This window comes from Narcine bancroftii, chromosome 5, assembly GCF_036971445.1.
Source record: "Narcine bancroftii isolate sNarBan1 chromosome 5, sNarBan1.hap1, whole genome shotgun sequence".
NCBI lineage: Eukaryota > Metazoa > Chordata > Chondrichthyes > Torpediniformes > Narcinidae > Narcine > Narcine bancroftii.
The window spans coordinates 236,787,380-236,803,629 of record NC_091473.1 but is presented as its reverse complement, the minus strand read 5'-3'; the positions used below and the strand labels follow the sequence as shown (position 1 = coordinate 236,803,629).

The following is a 16,250-nucleotide window of genomic DNA, read 5'->3' as shown; positions in this document are numbered from 1 at the left end:
CCCCCCCCGGGACCATGCGGCCGCTGAATCCGTCGCCATCGGGGAGAATGGCGTGGGCAGAATTGATTGCGGGGAGCAAGCGTGGGTCATGGGCAGACACCTGTCGAGACAGACTCAGTCGCGCGCAAACCTACAGACACCTTGATGGTTGCAGTGAAATCACATTGGCTGGAGCAACTCAGTAGGCCAAATGTGTCCGTGATGCAGCAAAAAGAATGGGTCATAACCAACGGTTTCGGCCTGGGCTCCCTCATCACGGAAGGGACGAAATGTAGACAGGTCCCCGAACAGATTGGTAGGGGGAAGAGCACTGAATTTGCTAGGTGTGGTGGTCCACCGCCGGCCTACTGCAGAGGGGCAACCTCTGTACCTGCTGGAATGTACCGCCGGCCTACTGCAAAGGGGCAACCTCTGTACCTGCAGGAATGTACCGCCGGCCTACTGCAAAGGGGCAACCTCTGTACCTGCAGGAGCGTACTGCCGGCCTACTGCAAAGGGGCAACCTCTGTACCTGCAGGAGTGTACCACCGGCCTACTGCAGAGGGGCAACCTCTGTACGTGCAGGAGTGTACTGCCGGCCTACTGCAAAGGGGCAACCTCTGTACCTGCAGGAGTGTACTGCTGGCCTACTGCAGGGGGGCAACCTCTGTACCTGCAGGAGTGTACTGCCGGCCTACTGCAAAGGGGCAACCTCTATACCTGCAGGAGCGTACTGCCGGCCTACTGCAGGGGGGCAACCTCTGTACCTGCAGGAGCATACCGCTGGCCTACTGCAAAGGGGCAACCTCTGTACCTGCAGGAATGTACCGCCGGCCTACTGCAAAGGGGCAACCTCTGTACCTGCAGGAGCGTACTGCCGGCCTACTGCAAAGGGGCAACCTCTGTACCTGCAGGAGTGTACCACCGGCCTACTGCAGAGGGGCAACCTCTGTACGTGCAGGAGTGTACTGCCGGCCTACTGCAAAGGGGCAACCTCTGTACCTGCAGGAGTGTACTGCTGGCCTACTGCAGGGGGGCAACCTCTGTACCTGCAGGAGTGTACCGCCGGCCTACTGCAGAGGGGCAACCTCTGTACCTGCAGGAGTGCAGGGGGACAGGACAACACCTGGCTGGCTGTCAATCAGTCGGCCTGAAGGGATCAAGCCCCACCCGGTCGGGTGTCAATCACCCTATGGGATATAAGCCTGTGCTGGCCTCCCGAGGCCTCACTCAGAATTTCTACAGCCAGCCTGGCGCTGTGGAGGTCTTTGTGGATTAAAGCCTGTTGTACAATCTTTACCTTGTGTGTGTCTGATTCTGGCTAACAGCGCACCACAATTTAATCCACAAAGTTTTCCCACGGCTACCATGGAAAAACTCCTGAGTGCAGGGAGCCTCAAGGTCAACCCACACCACCCGGAAGCCCCAGACACGTTTCGAGATCTGGCAGCACGCGGTCGAAGCAATCATCGAGGCACACGAAGGCGGCATCCTGGACTCCTATCGGATGGTTGGTCCTACTCCAGTCAAAGCTGGGTCCCCACACCTTCCAGGTAACCAAAGGCTGCTCTATGTACAAGAGCGCAATGGACACTCTCGAGAACTTGTACAAGCTCCCCCCCAATGAATGCGGTCTGTGCAAGGTACCTCCTCAACACCTGAACCCAGCAACCCAGGGACACAGCTGAGTCTTACCTGGGACACTTGCGAGAATTGGCCCAACCGTGTCTGGCTGAACCCGGGGTAGGTGCAGAGGAGGTCGAGAGGCTGATCTGGGACGCCTTCGTCCGAGGGCTATGCTCGAGGGCCATCCGGCAGAAGCAGCTGGAAGACAATATCTATGCCCTAACCAAGACTGTGAAAGTGGTCTAAACCCTGGAAGCGGCAGCCCTGCACATCGAAGCCTTCGATTCCAGGCTCCCTCATGGTCCTATCACACTGCAGCTGCAGCCGCAGACCGAGCTGGGGAGGAGAACATCACTGCAGCAGGCGCCTGGCGCCCCTGTAAGTGCTGTGGGTCCTAGTGTGGGTCAGATCGACGATCGCGCCAAAACTGCCCAGCTAGGAACCAGTATTGTTCCCGATGCGGCAAGAAAGGACACTTTGCAAAAGTGTGCCTCTCAAAACCAGCCGGCAGCTCAGCGTCCCTCTATGACCTCCCCGCAGACCCCTCCATGTGCGTGTACCAAGTGGCGCCATTGTCCCCGCAACAAATTGCGACTTCAACAGTGCAACATCCAGCCCCACCAGCGACTGTCGCAGCGTGTGCCCCAAGCACCTGCACTAGCCCCCACCCTCGCCAGCGCCACTCTCCGAGAACTACAGCAACGTCATTTCCGGCTGACGTATTGGACATCACTGCCACCAGCCACGATGATGTTACTTCCCCCAGCGCAATGGACATGGCTGGAGAAGGAGGCCAGCCATGCAGCGGACCCCCACGTGCCGCCGTCATCTTGGGCCAGGCAGCAGCCGACACGGAGGGCCCCCGGCGACATTGAGAACGACGTGGTCAACACGGGCGATGACAAGGCTGCCCTACCAACACTCCCCAAGCCTCTGGGTGCCATCGGCTGCCGCACGCCGCACCCAGTGACCGACGTCGACGTGGTCAACACGGGCGATGACCAGGCTGCCCTACTGACGCTCTCCACGCCTCCGGATGCCATCGGCTACTGCATGCTGCACCCCACGACCGATGTCGACGTGGTCAACACGGGCGATGACCAGGCCACCCTACCGACGTTCCCCATGTCTCCGGAAGCCATAAATCACTGTGCACAGCTGAAGAGCGACGACTCTGACTCCGAGACAGTCCTGGCTTCCACCACGCTGACCAGGGACATACCTCACGACCTCGGGCGCTCGATGATGGACGTGCAAGTCAACGGACAGGTAATGAAGTGCCTGTCCGAAAATGGCAACACCAAGAGGTTCATTCACCCGAGCGTGGCCCATTCCCTGAGATTAAAAGTCCACCCCACCACCTGCTTGATTGCCCTTGCCACCAAGGATAAGACTGTTGGTACCCTCGGGCGCTGCTCGGCTGACATAACTGTGGGAGGGGAGACTTAAACAGGGTTCAGGCTCCTGGTCATGCCCAAACTCTGCGCCCCAATCCTCCTGGGCCTAGATTTCCAGTGCCACCTGAAGAGTGTTACCCATGTCTTTGGGGGGCCCCAACCTCCACTCACATTACACAGCACGCCAACCTACCAGCCCCGGCCAACCTGCGGCCTCTTCACACTGCACTTCACCCCACCGGCGCTCTTCCCACATCTTGCACTAGGCTGCAAGCCAATCGGCGCCAGAAGTAGGTGCTATTGCGCTGCAGACAGAGACTTCATCAAGGCAGACGTGCGGCAACTCCTGGCAGAAGGCGTCATAGAGCCCAGTAACAGCCCTTGGAGAGTCCAAGTCCTGGTGGTCAAAGGAAGAAGTAAGCAGAGGATGGTCGTGGATTACATCCAGACCATTAACTGGTTCACCCAACTGGATGCCTACCCCCTGCCGAGGATTGCCGACATGGTCAACGAGATAGCCCGCTACCGGGTTTTCTCCGTAATTGACCTGAAGTCGGCGTATCACCAAAAGACAAGCCCGACACTGCCTTTAAGGCGGATGGGTGCCAGTACCAGTTCCGCCGAGCTCCCTTTGGGATCACGAACGGGGTCTCCGTCTTCCAGTGGGGGATGGATTGCATAGTAGACCGGCACAAGCTGAAGGCGATGTTCCCATATCTGGATAACGTCACTATCTGCGGCCGTGACCAGCAGGACCACGAGGCTACCTGGAAAAATTCCTCCAGATGGCTGCGGAGCTGAAATTCACAACAAGGAAAAGTTTGTGTTCAGCACCACACGCCTCGCCATCCTGGGGTACATCGTGACCCATGGAGTTGTCGGTCCAGATCCAGAAAGGATGCACCCATTAGTGGAGTTACCCCTCCCCACCACGCTAAAGGCCCTCTGCAGGTGCCTTGGCCTGTTCTCTTATTACTCGTAGTGGGTCCCTCACTTCTTGGACAAGGTCCACCCACTGGCCCAAGCTACAACTTTTTCCCTCCCATCCAAGGCGCTGGCAGCCTTCATCCGCATCAGGCAAGATATCGCGGATGCCACGATGCAGGCTGTGGATGAGGACTCCCCCTTTCAGGTGGAGAATGATGCCTCCGAGGTGGCCCTCCCTGCTACCCTCAACCAAGGGGGGCGCCCCGTCACTTTCTTCTTCAGGACCCTCCACGACTCTGAGCTAGGGCACTCCGCCATTGAAAAGGAGGCCCAGGCGATTGTGGAAGCAGTCCACCACTGGCAGGAGAATCCCCCTCCTCACGGAACAGCGGGCTGTGGTGTTCATGTTTAACATTACCCACAAGAGCAAGATCAAGAACGACAAGATCCTGCACTGGAGAGTCAAGCTGGCAACCTACAGCTACGACATTCAGTACCGCCCCAGGAAGTTTAACGACTCCCCTGATGCCCTCTCTCGCACCTGAGCATCTATGCATGATGACAGGCTGCAGGCATTGCATGAGTCCCTCTGCCATCCGGGTGTCACCAGGTTGCACCATTTCATTAAGTCCTGAAACCTGCCGTACACCATCAGGGATGTCAGGGAAATGACCGAGGCCTGTCGGGTCAGCGCGGAGTGTAAACCCCACTTCTTCCGCCCGCCCCAGGCCCATGTCATAAAGGCCACTCAGCCATTCGAGTGTCTCGGAATGGACTTCAAAGGGTCCCTGCCTTCCACGAACCGAAATGTCTACTTCCTCAGGGTAGTGGATGAGTACTCACGCTTCTCTTTCGCTATCCCTTGCCCGGACACCTCCGCGGCCACCGTCATCTGGGCCCTGGGGCAGATTTTCACCATGTTTGGGTACCCCACCTTTATCCACAGCAACTGGGGGTCTAGTTTCATGAGTGACGAGCTGCACCCAGTACCTGATGGCGAGGGGCATAACCCGAGAGGCAATGGGCAAGTGGAACACGAAAACGGGGTGATCTGGAAGGCAGTCCTCCTGGCTCTCAGGTCGAAAGGGTGGGCCGTTGAGTACTGGCAGGACACCCTGCCCGAGGCGCTCCATGCCATTTGGTCATTGCTGTGCACGGCTATCAACAAGACCCTCATGAACATCTGTTCTCATTCCCCAGGAGGTCGGCGACTGGAATGTCCCTCCCAGGATGGCTCACGTTCCCAGGACCGATGCTCCTGTATAAGCACGTACAGATACACAAGGCTGAAGCCCTGGTCAAGCAGGTCTTCCTCCTACATCCAAACCCCAACTACACCTACGTAAGATTCAGCAGTGGCAGGGAGGACTCCGTCTCAACCAGGGACCTGGCACCAACAGTAGCACCCACCACACCACGCCACCCTCCAGCCCAGGACAACGCTGACCAGGTATACATCCCCGTCCCCAGGCAGCTATGGGGCACGCAGGACCTCCTTGACCACCAGGGGCCCGCTTCAGCCTTCGGAGATGAACCTGCCCCCCACCCATCCCCCATCCAATACGACCTTCATATGTCGACCCTGCCCCCCCCCCCCCCCCCCCCCCCCGGTCACCCATCCACGCGGCATGACACCAGCCACACAGACCCCTGCCGCCAGCCTCCCCCACTTCCCCTCCGACCAGGACCCAGTCCTACGAAGGTCACAGAGACCCTGGCAGCCGCCGGATCTTCTCAACCTGTAAATATTCTATGTATATAGTGGGTGCAATTCCTTGTTACTGCCCCCCGCCCCTGGGACAATTTTAAAGAAGGAGGTGAATGTGGTGGCACATCACCGGCCTACTGCAGGGGGCAACCTCAGGAGTGTAAGGGGACAGGACAACACCTGGCCGGCTGTCAATCAGTCAGCCTGAATGGATCAAGCCCCACCCGGTTGGGTGTCAATCACCCTCTGGGATATAAGCCTGTGCCGGCCTCCCGAAGCTCACTCAGAGTTGCTGCAGCCTGGCTCTGTGGAAGTCTTTGTGGATTAAAGTCTGTTGTACAGTCTTTACCTTGTGTGTCTCTGATTCTGGCTAACAGTGCACCACACTAGGAATAAGCAAAATCTTCCATAATTGTACTACACAGTGTGATGGGTATACTGTAGGGCACAAGCTGTCAGAGGATGCTGTAGAGGTGGGACCAATTATAATGTTAAAAAACATTTAGACAGGTTCATGGATAGGAAGAGCTTGGATAGACAGAAATGGAAACAAATCAGAATTTAATGTCATGAACAAGTCATGAAATTTGGTGATTCCAGCAGCATTGTAGAGCAAACAATTCAGATTATAAGCACCTTACAACATTACTATATAAAATGCTCTAAAAGTAAGGCAATGCATTTGGTTCATTCAGGAATCTGATGGCAGCTGTCCTTGTGCCATTGAATGCTTGTCTTTAGGCTCCTGTACCTTTTTCCCTGATGGTAGCAGAGTGAAGAGGGTCTTTGGGGACAGAAGCTAACTTTTTAAGATACCACCTCATGTAGATGTCCTTGATGGAATGAGGTCTGGCGCCTGTGATGTCGCAGGCCGAGTTAACAATCCTCTGGAGTCTATTCTTGTTCTTGGACAAGGCAGACTTTGTGCAGATAATAAAAGTATGTTAACAATTCATATTTATGATCTTTCGTCAGATCAGTAAGAAACCAGCCTGCAGAGAGGTGGGCTGAAATGGGGGAGAGAGGGGAGCAGAGGAACCCATAGTTTTATTTAAAAATTCAATACAATGGAGAAAAGACCAGAGAAGAATAAGAAATTGAGGGCAACGGTTTTAAAATTGATAGGTTCTTTAACCCAGGAACCAGTGTGAATCAGAAAATGCAAAGATGATGGGTGAGAATTATTATGTAAACAGAAAAGATTTGGATAACGTGAAGTATATGGAAATGAAGATGGGATATTGGACAGAATTGTCAGGACCTGAGGTACTAAAGGAATTTTTGTCAGTGAAAATGCAGCAGGGCAGATATGTTTTTGATGGAGATGGATCCAGGTATTCTTAATGTTGATGTTGATATGGACAAATGAAGGTGATGCAAGGAAGGAGCTTTATGGTGCCATCTGTGAAGCCAACCTCAACTAAGCCATCCTGAAAACAGTTCTAGCATACTTTTAACCACGCCAACCTGAAAACAGTTCTAGCATACTTCAACAGCATGTCAACTTCACCACCAGAGGAGAGAACACCCTTATTGGCCATACAGCAATATCCCTGGGCATACAAGGCTCCCCCTCTCCCCCATTTGAATGTTATCTCCAGCATAGAGGCCCACAGGTGTATCTAGGGTATGGCAGCCAGGGCACGTGTCCTAGGCCCCACTTGAAGGGGGGGGGGGGGTGCATGACTGACCTCACCTACCAATCCTCGTAAGTTTAAAAACAAGCTCATATGTGCTATTTTGAAGCAGGAGTACGCGTTGAGTCGTTGTTGCCACCCCCTGGCACTCAGTGTTAGTTCCCTTGTCTTGTCTGTGCCTTTGAGATGCCAGTCCAGCATCCCCTTCGCAGCCCACACTCACCCACTGAAACCCGCACACATTCTGCTGTGGGCTTCCTGTTAAACCCAGTAATGAACATTCTCCACTTTTAACAATGATATAAAAAAAGTAAGTTCTATGCAGTGTGTGTGACGAGCTCGGCAAGCAAGTGGCTGACAGTTGGCAATTTGTTGTGCGCACGCACTGGCAGAGCCTGGAAATATTCACCCCCCACGCCAATCCTGACTCCCCCAACACCCCTTGTCTGATTTATTTCAAAGAGCATACTTTTCAGACCAGCGAGAGAATAATTGGCATTAGTACTTTCACTATAACTGCTGAGGGGAGGGTTTGGAGTTAGGAGCTTCGGTCATCAGAGCTCCCGACTCCGAATCCTCCCCTGGTCGACACCGGAGCTCCTGAAGCCCAACTTTGAACCCTCTCCTGTTCTCTTTTGGAGCCAGGGCTGAGGAGGGTGTACACTGAAGGATGAGTTTAAGCATCTTCCTGCTTCTCTCCCACCGGGTGCTTGGCACCGAGAGTCACCTTTCCATTGAAGGTACCTTTAGAGAGGGTGCCCGCAATGACGGTGACACCCACTCAACACGTTTAACTTTGGCTGCTCCACTACGGCCTGGGGAATGCTGCTCACTGTTTTCATTCAGTGAAAGCTGGCATTTGAAGTAAGCAGTAGGTTTTTCTTTTAATTGAAAGGACTGTCGTGTTTTTTAAGGTGTAGATTACTTTCCAATATCTCAATATATCCAACACAACGCTGGATATGACTATTTTAGCGTTCTACAATGGCAAGGACAGATAGGGAAGTGGGTGGCATGGCAGCGGTGAAGGATGGTTGCAAGGTGAAGGATTGAGGTAGGTATGTTTTAACCGGGGGGGGGGGGGGGGAGGGTAGTGTGATTTTAGTGCTTGCCATAGGTGCTATTTTCACCAGATCCGCCACTGTACAGGCCACTGGAATAGCAAACAAAGCCAATTTGCAGGGAGATATTGTGGCTGGAGGGGTGGTGGGTGAAGGGAGTTGGCTATCTACAAAGATTATGTGAGCATTGAACTGTACATGATCTCAAGTGACTGGCTACATTAGAAAGTGCAGTAAGGATATCACTGAGCAAATTCTTCACAACCAAGGCTAACCAGAAACCATGGTTGATGCAGAGGTCTGGGCACTTCTCAGGACTCGTGATGCTGCCTTTAGGACAGGAGACAAGTTGGCACTAAGATTGGCCAGGGCCAAACTCTCCTGTTCAATCTGGAAAGCAAAGTGAGTATGCACAGAAGATCCATCAGTGCGACACCGGTGATGAGGTACCTATGACAAGGGATCAAAACTATAACAGACCACGAAACCACCTTGTGAGTTGAGCTGCACAAGTCAAGACAAAAATGGGAATCAGACTTAAATATAATAATTGGAGAACAATGCTGGTCTAATGTGTTCAGACAGCACAATAAATACTATTAATATAAGATATAGACTGGTACAATATAATTGCATCAGCTATACCTCATGCAGCAGAATTTGAAAAAAAATTAAATCAGAAATTTCAGGTCAAAGCTTTAGATGCAGCAGTGAGATAGGAACCTTTTTACATTCAACCTGGTCATGTCCCAAAGTGAGAACTTTCTGGATAGATCTGGATGATCTAGAACAAATTATTGGGAATCATTTTCCACAGATCCCAGAATTATTCTTGTTAGGAAATGTTAGACATAAGACTTAGCATGAAGCTGTCAAACATCAATTACATTTTGTTAAGATCACATTGGCAGTGACCAGGAAATGTATAGCAGTTCCCTGGAAGTCTGATTCCCATTTAGGATTGGCACGTCGGAAAGCAGAAACACAAAACTGTGTCCCCCTGAAGAAAATCACATAGTCTGAGGAATAAGTACAATGTATTTATGGATATTTGGCAGCCATACCTATGACATGTAGAGATTAATTTTAAACTTTACCCCCTTCCCTACCTTTACACACCCCCCCCCCCACCCCACTCTGATCTAGGAAAGTCAGGTAATTTTCAGGCCTGAAAGATTGGTGAAGGAGCCTGGCAGATCTTATTTCTGTTCTTTTTCTACTGTACTTTTATACTTATTTTTTTCTCTCTTTTTCCAAGAGATGGAGGGAGGGGGCCATTACAATTATAGTCACCCAGAAAGGTTGTTAAATACATTGGTTAATTGTATTGTTGGATTTATGTGACTTGTTTGTAAATTCTATAAATAAAATATTTTAAAAAACACCTTTTGAGTCAAAGACAGACTGAACATCTTCTATGGTCAGTTCAACAAGAAGTGCAGGCTGACTCCAAAGAAAGTTCCATGACCTCCTGATGAACAGGCTCCCTACGTAGCCGAGGCCAAGTTGAGGAGAACCATATCCAAGGTGAATCCACAATAAGCAGCGGGACCAAACAACATACTCATCGGAAACTGAAGGACTGCACAAATCAAATGACGGAGGTCCTTATAAACATCTCCAACACGTCACTGCAGCAGTCCATCAACCCCACGGGTTTCAAGACAGCCACTATTATCCCAGTTACCAAAGAGGGTGACAGTAACATGCCTCAATGACTACTACCCAGGGAATGACCTCCACAATATTGAAATTCTTCGAGCATTTGGTGATGGAACACATCAAAGCACACCTTTCAGAGACACTGAATCCATTTCAATTTGCCCACAGATGGAACTGTTCCACTGACGATGCTATAACCTTGTTTCTCCATCTTGACCCACCTGGAGAACATCGACTCATGCCAGGCTGCTGTTCGTCAACTTAAGCTTGGTGTTTAATGCAATCATTCCCCAGAGGCTAATGGAGAAATTTTCCTCACCAGGATTCAACACCCTTCTCTGTAAATGGATTCTGGACTTCCTAATGTAAAAACCACAATCTGTCTGGGTCAGCAGTAGAACGTCGAGCACCATTGCACAAATCACTGGCGCACCTCAGGACCGTGCGCTCAACCAGCTCCTGTTCATGCTACTGACCCATGATTGCAATAACAGATCCACCTCCAACAGAGTCATCAAGTTTGCAGATCACATGACAGTCATTGGCCTCATCAGCCACAATGAGTCACACTACAGAGAAGAGGTGGACAATCTTGTGAAATGGTACGAGAATAACAACTTGAGTCTCAATGTGGGCAAGACAAAAGAGATTATTCTGGACTTCAAGATCATGGACAACCACCCTCCATTACACATTAATAGCTTGATAGTGGAAATAGTAGAGAGCACCAAGTTCTTTAGAGTTGACTTAAGAAGTGACCTATCGTGGAAACACAGCATCTCCTGGCTTGTCTGGAAGGCACAACAGCAACTGCATTTACTGAGAAGACTGAAATGGGCTAAACAACAAGCCACCATCCTGTCAACCTTTTACAGGAGCTCTATTGAGAGTGTCCTGGCTGGCTACACACAGTAATGGTACAGTTACTGTAGAGCAGCATTTCCCAAACTGGGTTCTGCGCCCAGGCACGGCCTGTCCATCAATGGGTCCATCAGCAGGGTTCTGGACCAATTAGCAGGCAGAATGATGGTGGGTGGGGGGGGGTGGGGGTGGGGATTGTGACATATCTTCTCCCCTTTCGCACAGACAATCACTGGCTCACGGCCCCATTGTGATGTTGGCAGGCAGATGGGCTCGATGGTGGGGGGGAGGGGGTGGTGTGGGGGAGGGTGTGGGAAGAGTACAGTCCAAGCCTGGATGAAGATAACAAATCTGACTAAGATGTATGTTCTGTGGGTGAAAATGGGCATAAAAGACTCAGTGGTACACAAGTCTCTGAAAGGTGAAACATGAAAGAGCTTGATGTCAGGCTGAAACTGTGGAAAAAGAAATAGTGTTAACGTTTCATGTTGGTGACACTTCATCAGATCTGTGAACAAGAGAACGACATTCGTCTCGTGTTGAGGATTGTGTGGGATGGACTGCAGAGAACTAACCGACAGCATCTGAGAGAGGAATGTTAACATTGCTGAGGGAATTAATTATGTCACCAGTTGACAAGTTCAACAATCAGTTGCAGAGAACATGTCTCCTTTCAAAATGTCCCTTCACTAAGATTCTGAATAAAGAATAAAACAATGCTTTATAAGGAAAAGAGCTTAACTGCAGGACTTCTGAGTTGGTACAGATGGAAAGAAAGGGATTGAGGAATATTACTTCAGAGGCACTGATGGAAAGTAACCTGAAGTCTGGGCATTCGATATTGCGTGCAGAATGCATTGACGTGCCCAGGCAAAAGTGAAGACCAGTTATTCAGGCTTCTATTAAGCTTTGGTTAAAAAAAAAACAGGAAGAGGCAGTGCGATGGGGTGTCAAAACAAAATGCAAGAGAATGCTAAAGCTTACTCCCACGGATTTAACACCTGTCAAATCAACCAGTGCTGATGGGTGACAAAACCACCGCCCACGCAGCCTTTCAGTGGGCAAACCTCAGTGAGGGTTGTGCCCATCCTCACCTGTCAATCAGCGGCCAGCTTGTCTGTGCAGCCAGTCCTCACTGGATGAAGGGGCCCCTCCCATTGAGAAATTAGTGGGAGGACAGACTCCCATCCACGTTGCCTGTTAAACAACGGCCGGCGATTCTGGCATGGCGGAGGAGAAGATGTCAGCCACAGTCTGGTCTTCTCTTGACAGTTAACATCCAGACCAATGACTGAGCAGAGATTCCACCCCCCCCTCCCCCGCCACCACCACTGTTATGATGATGGGGGGTATCCCATTGATTGAATGTAAATTATAGACAAGAAGTGATTTCATCGTGGAGAATGGTGAGTTTATTTACTTTCTTACTATGCTTGTGTCTATACCAGGCATTTCAACTGGAATTGACGATTGGGGGTTACACAGTTTCCAAGTGCTCCCCAAAAGAGTTCCGTAGCTAAAAAGTTTGGGAAACCCTGTTGTAGAGCATTGGATCGGAGGTCAATCCACAGGACCATTAGAATGGCAGAGAGGAACACTGGAGTTTTCCTATCCCTCATCAATGTGATTTACCAGGATCGTAGGCTGAAGAGGGCTTGCAAAATCATTGATGAACCCTTCCACCCTGCATGCAACATCTTCCAACTACACCTGTTAGGAAAGAGATAATAAAGTACAGCCACACACTGACACCTCTGGGTTACATTCTAAAAGTGGGGACTCAAATTGATTTGGGGCATTATAGGTGATAGGTTTATCATCATAGATGAAATATACTCATTCAAGCACCCGACCTCGACCGTGGATCCTCACCCGAGCTGCCTGCTTACCAGAGCTCTTGAATCTCGACCATGGATCTTTGCTATCCCAATGTACTAGCCACAAACTCTCTCCTAGCTCCTTGCTGCCCACCCATCCAAGCACCCGCTCCCAACCGCCCATCCACTGGAGGGCCCAATGCCCCAACTGGGGACGCTCGCCTCCGCCACCCAAACATCAGAGTTCTGAGTGCCCCGGCCACAAACTCTCTCTTAGGCCCCTTGAGTTACTATACAACATACCTTAGACATATCTTTGATCGGTCATTACTCGATCAGGTGCAAGTCGAGGTATAGCTGTATCAGAGCCAGCATCACTAGGCTAAGGAACTGCTTCTTCCCACGGGCAGTGAGATTGCTGAATGAATGATGAATTTCTCATACAAACCCTTCAAGATTTTACTGTTTAACAATATATATTTATTCTTATAATGTATATGTGTGCTGCATATTAATTGTTTGTGTGTGTATTATATATGTTTGCATGTTTTTGCACCAAAGTTTGGAGAACATTATTTGATCAGGTTGTATTTGTACAAGCAGATGATAATAAACTTTTACTTGACATGTTATCTAAAATACTCCAGTTCAAGTATGACGTGTGGATTGTGCACAGACTTGTTCTGTTTTAAACAACACCGTGGGGAGCGATCAAATGTAATATTTAGTTTGATTAACTTTCTGTTAATCCAGTACTTTTTTTTTTCTTTGGCTTGGCTTCGCGGACAAAGATTTATGGAGAGGTAAATGTCCACATCAGCTGCAGGCACGTTTGTGGCTGACAAGTCCGATGCGGGACAGGCAGACACGGTTGCAGGGGAAAATTGGTTGGTGGGGGTTGGGTTTTTCCTCCTTTGTCTTTTGTCAGTGAGGTGGGCTCTGCGGTCTTCTTCAAAGGAGGTTGCTGCCCGCCGAACTGTGAGGCGCCAAGATGCACGGTTTGAGGCGATATCAGCCCACTGGCAGTGGTCAATGTGGCAGGCACCAAGAGATTTCTTTAGGCAGTCCTTGTACCTCTTCTTTGGTGCACCTCTGACACGATGGCCAGTGGAGAGCTCGCCATATAACACAATCTTGGGGAGGCGATGGTCCTCCATTCTGGAGTCGTGACCTACCCAGCGCAGTTGGATCTTCAACAGCATGGATTCGATGCTGTCGGCCTCTGCCATCTCGAGTACTTTGATGTTAGGGTTGAAGTCGCTCCAATGAATGTTGAGGATGGAGCGGAGACAACGCTGGTGGAAGCTTTCTAGGAGCCGTAGGTGATGCCGGTAGAGGACCCATGATTCGGAGCCGAACAGGAATGTGGGTATGACAACGGCTCTGTATACGCTTATCTTAGTGCGGTTTTTCAGTTGGTTGTTTTTCCAGACTCTTTTGTGTAGTCTTCCAAAGGCGCTATTTGCCTTGGCGAGTCTGTTGTCTGTCTTGTTGTCGATCCTTGCATCCGATGAAATGGTGAAGCCGAGATAGGTAAACTGGTTGACCGTTTTGAGTTTTGTGTGCCCGATGGAGATGTGGGGGGCTGGTAGTCATGGTGGGGAGCTGGCTGATGGAGGACCTCAGTTTTCTTCAGGCTGACTTCCAGGCCGAACATTTTGGCAGTTTCCGCAAAACAGGACGTCAAGCGCTGAATGGGCAACTAGAAGTTGAGCAAATTACCAAACAATTTGAGGCCTGAAAAAGGTTTTGCCAAAGAATTGTGGACCAGAAAGAGATCAGACAGTCATTTGATTCAGCATTCTAAAGATTTCCCTGTTTCTTATACCCCTGAAATTGCAATTTTTTTCCTTTCATGTTAATTCAGTTCTCAATGGAAAGTTTTGATTGTATCTCACTCCACTGGCCTTTTCATGCATTGCATATAAAATGCTGATCACTCATTATGCAGAAAAGATTTTCCTCATATTTGGTTCTTTTGCCAATCACCTTGAATCCATTTTCTCTGTCTCTTGATTTTCTTCATAGAGAACTAGCTGCTCATAATTTTGTACCTTTTCATAAAATACCCAATAAATATGGATTGGCAAGAACATCTCCACAATCTCCATCAGCACCGGAGCACCATAGGGCTGCATACTTAGCCCTTTACTCATTTTCCATACATGACTGTGTGGCTTGGTACAGCAACATCACCATTTACAAATTTGCTGATGTAATCACAGTATTTGGCTATATAAGAAGGGTGATGAGTCAACATACAGAAGGAAGAATGGAAACTTGGTGGATAGGTGTACTGACAACAACCTCTTACTAGTGTCACCAAAACCAAGAAGTTTATTGTAGACTTTAGGAAGGGAAAACCAAATGATCATTGGTGGATCAGTGGTGGAGAGGGTAGGCAAATTTAAATTCCTGGGGGTTCCTATCGTGGAGGACCTTTCCTCGACCCAACCTACTAATATCATTGTGAAGAAAGCATGACAGTGCCTCTACTTTGTCAGGAATTTACAAAGGTTCAGTATGACATCGGAAACCTTGGTTATCTTCTACAGATATGTCGTGAGCAGTGTGCAGACTGGCTGCATAATAGACTGGTTGGGAGCATCAATACCTTGTAAAAGGTAGACACAGCCCTGAACATCACAAGCAAAATTCTCCTCACCATCAAGAACATGTATGTGGAGCGCTGCCATCAGAGAGCAATAGCAATTATCAAGGATCCACACCACACAGGACATGCACTGTTCTCACTGCTGCATTCACGAAAGCAGCCATGAGACTCGTACCACCAGGTTCAGGAACAGTTGCTTCCCCTCCACCATCAGACTGCTAAATAAAACCCAATCAGAGACTCATTTAAGAACTCTCACTTTGCTCATTATTTATTCCTGAATATGTGTTTTTCCTGCACTTTGAGTGTTTGTTTACATTTCTTTCTTTGTTTACCTTTCTCTCTTTTGTATACTTTTTTTTGCATTTAGTTTACCGATAAATGCATGGCCTGCAGGAAAAAGGATTTCAGTGTTGTACATGTACAGTACTTTAACAATAAATTTGAATTTGAACTTGGACTCGTTCCTCCCTGTTCCAGGGAGAATATTTCCAGATTCTCCAGTATATCTCCTCACTAGTCCCTGGAAACAATACAATTTAATCTAATGATCTGGCATCCATCCACTCTGGGCAGAGAATTTCAGAGATTCATTATCCTCTGAACAAAAGACATTTCTATTCACCTCAACTATAAATAGCTTTCTTCTTCCATCTCTGTCCCATTGTTGGTGATTTCCAAAAATGAAAGCATATAGGCATCTCCAGGAGGATTATTCAACAGATTGGACTGTAAACTAATCCAAATAAATGATAATCCACATGCTTACTCCTGGAGGGTCATCTGACCAGGCAGATTGTGATAGTACAGATATAGATTGTAGTGTAGAATGATTGTGATTGGCTGATAGCGTAGCCATGCCTACTGGCAGGTCTTAAAGGGTTGCTCCAACCAGACCAAGTCATTCTGGACTGGTCGACCTACGTGTGATACGCTCCAGTCTTCTAGTTAATAAAAGCCT

At 49.4% G+C, this 16,250-nt stretch overlaps 2 protein-coding genes across 2 annotated transcripts in view; both read left to right on the top strand.

Moving 5' to 3' along the window:
• Positions 1-14: 14 nt before the first annotated feature.
• On the top strand, positions 15-5,516 carry LOC138765070 (uncharacterized). The gene is made up of 2 exons (XM_069941754.1): positions 15-2,874; positions 5,130-5,516. Exons 1-2 carry the CDS (start codon positions 2,131-2,133, stop codon positions 5,193-5,195), a joined length of 810 nt encoding a protein of 269 aa, XP_069797855.1. The 5' UTR covers positions 15-2,130; the 3' UTR covers positions 5,196-5,516.
• Positions 5,517-11,165: 5,649 nt separating this feature from the next.
• The window catches only part of inavab (innate immunity activator b), a 243,332-nt gene continuing 238,247 nt past the window's right edge, over positions 11,166-16,250 (top strand). The window contains exon 1 of the mRNA XM_069941741.1: positions 11,166-12,264. The gene's annotated coding sequence lies outside the window, so the exon portion shown is untranslated. The remainder of the gene's footprint in view (positions 12,265-16,250) is intronic.

What these genes read in the sequence shown, in the direction of transcription:
- LOC138765070 (XM_069941754.1), top strand. Translation starts at nt 2,131, where the DNA reads ATGACCTCCCCGCAGACCCCTCCATGTGCGTGTACCAAGTGGCGCCAT. An exon ending in ACGTGCAAGTCAACGGACAG is followed by an intron (nt 2,875 to 5,129) that starts GTAATGAAGTGC and finishes CTCATTCCCCAG; the next exon opens with GAGGTCGGCGACTGGAATGT.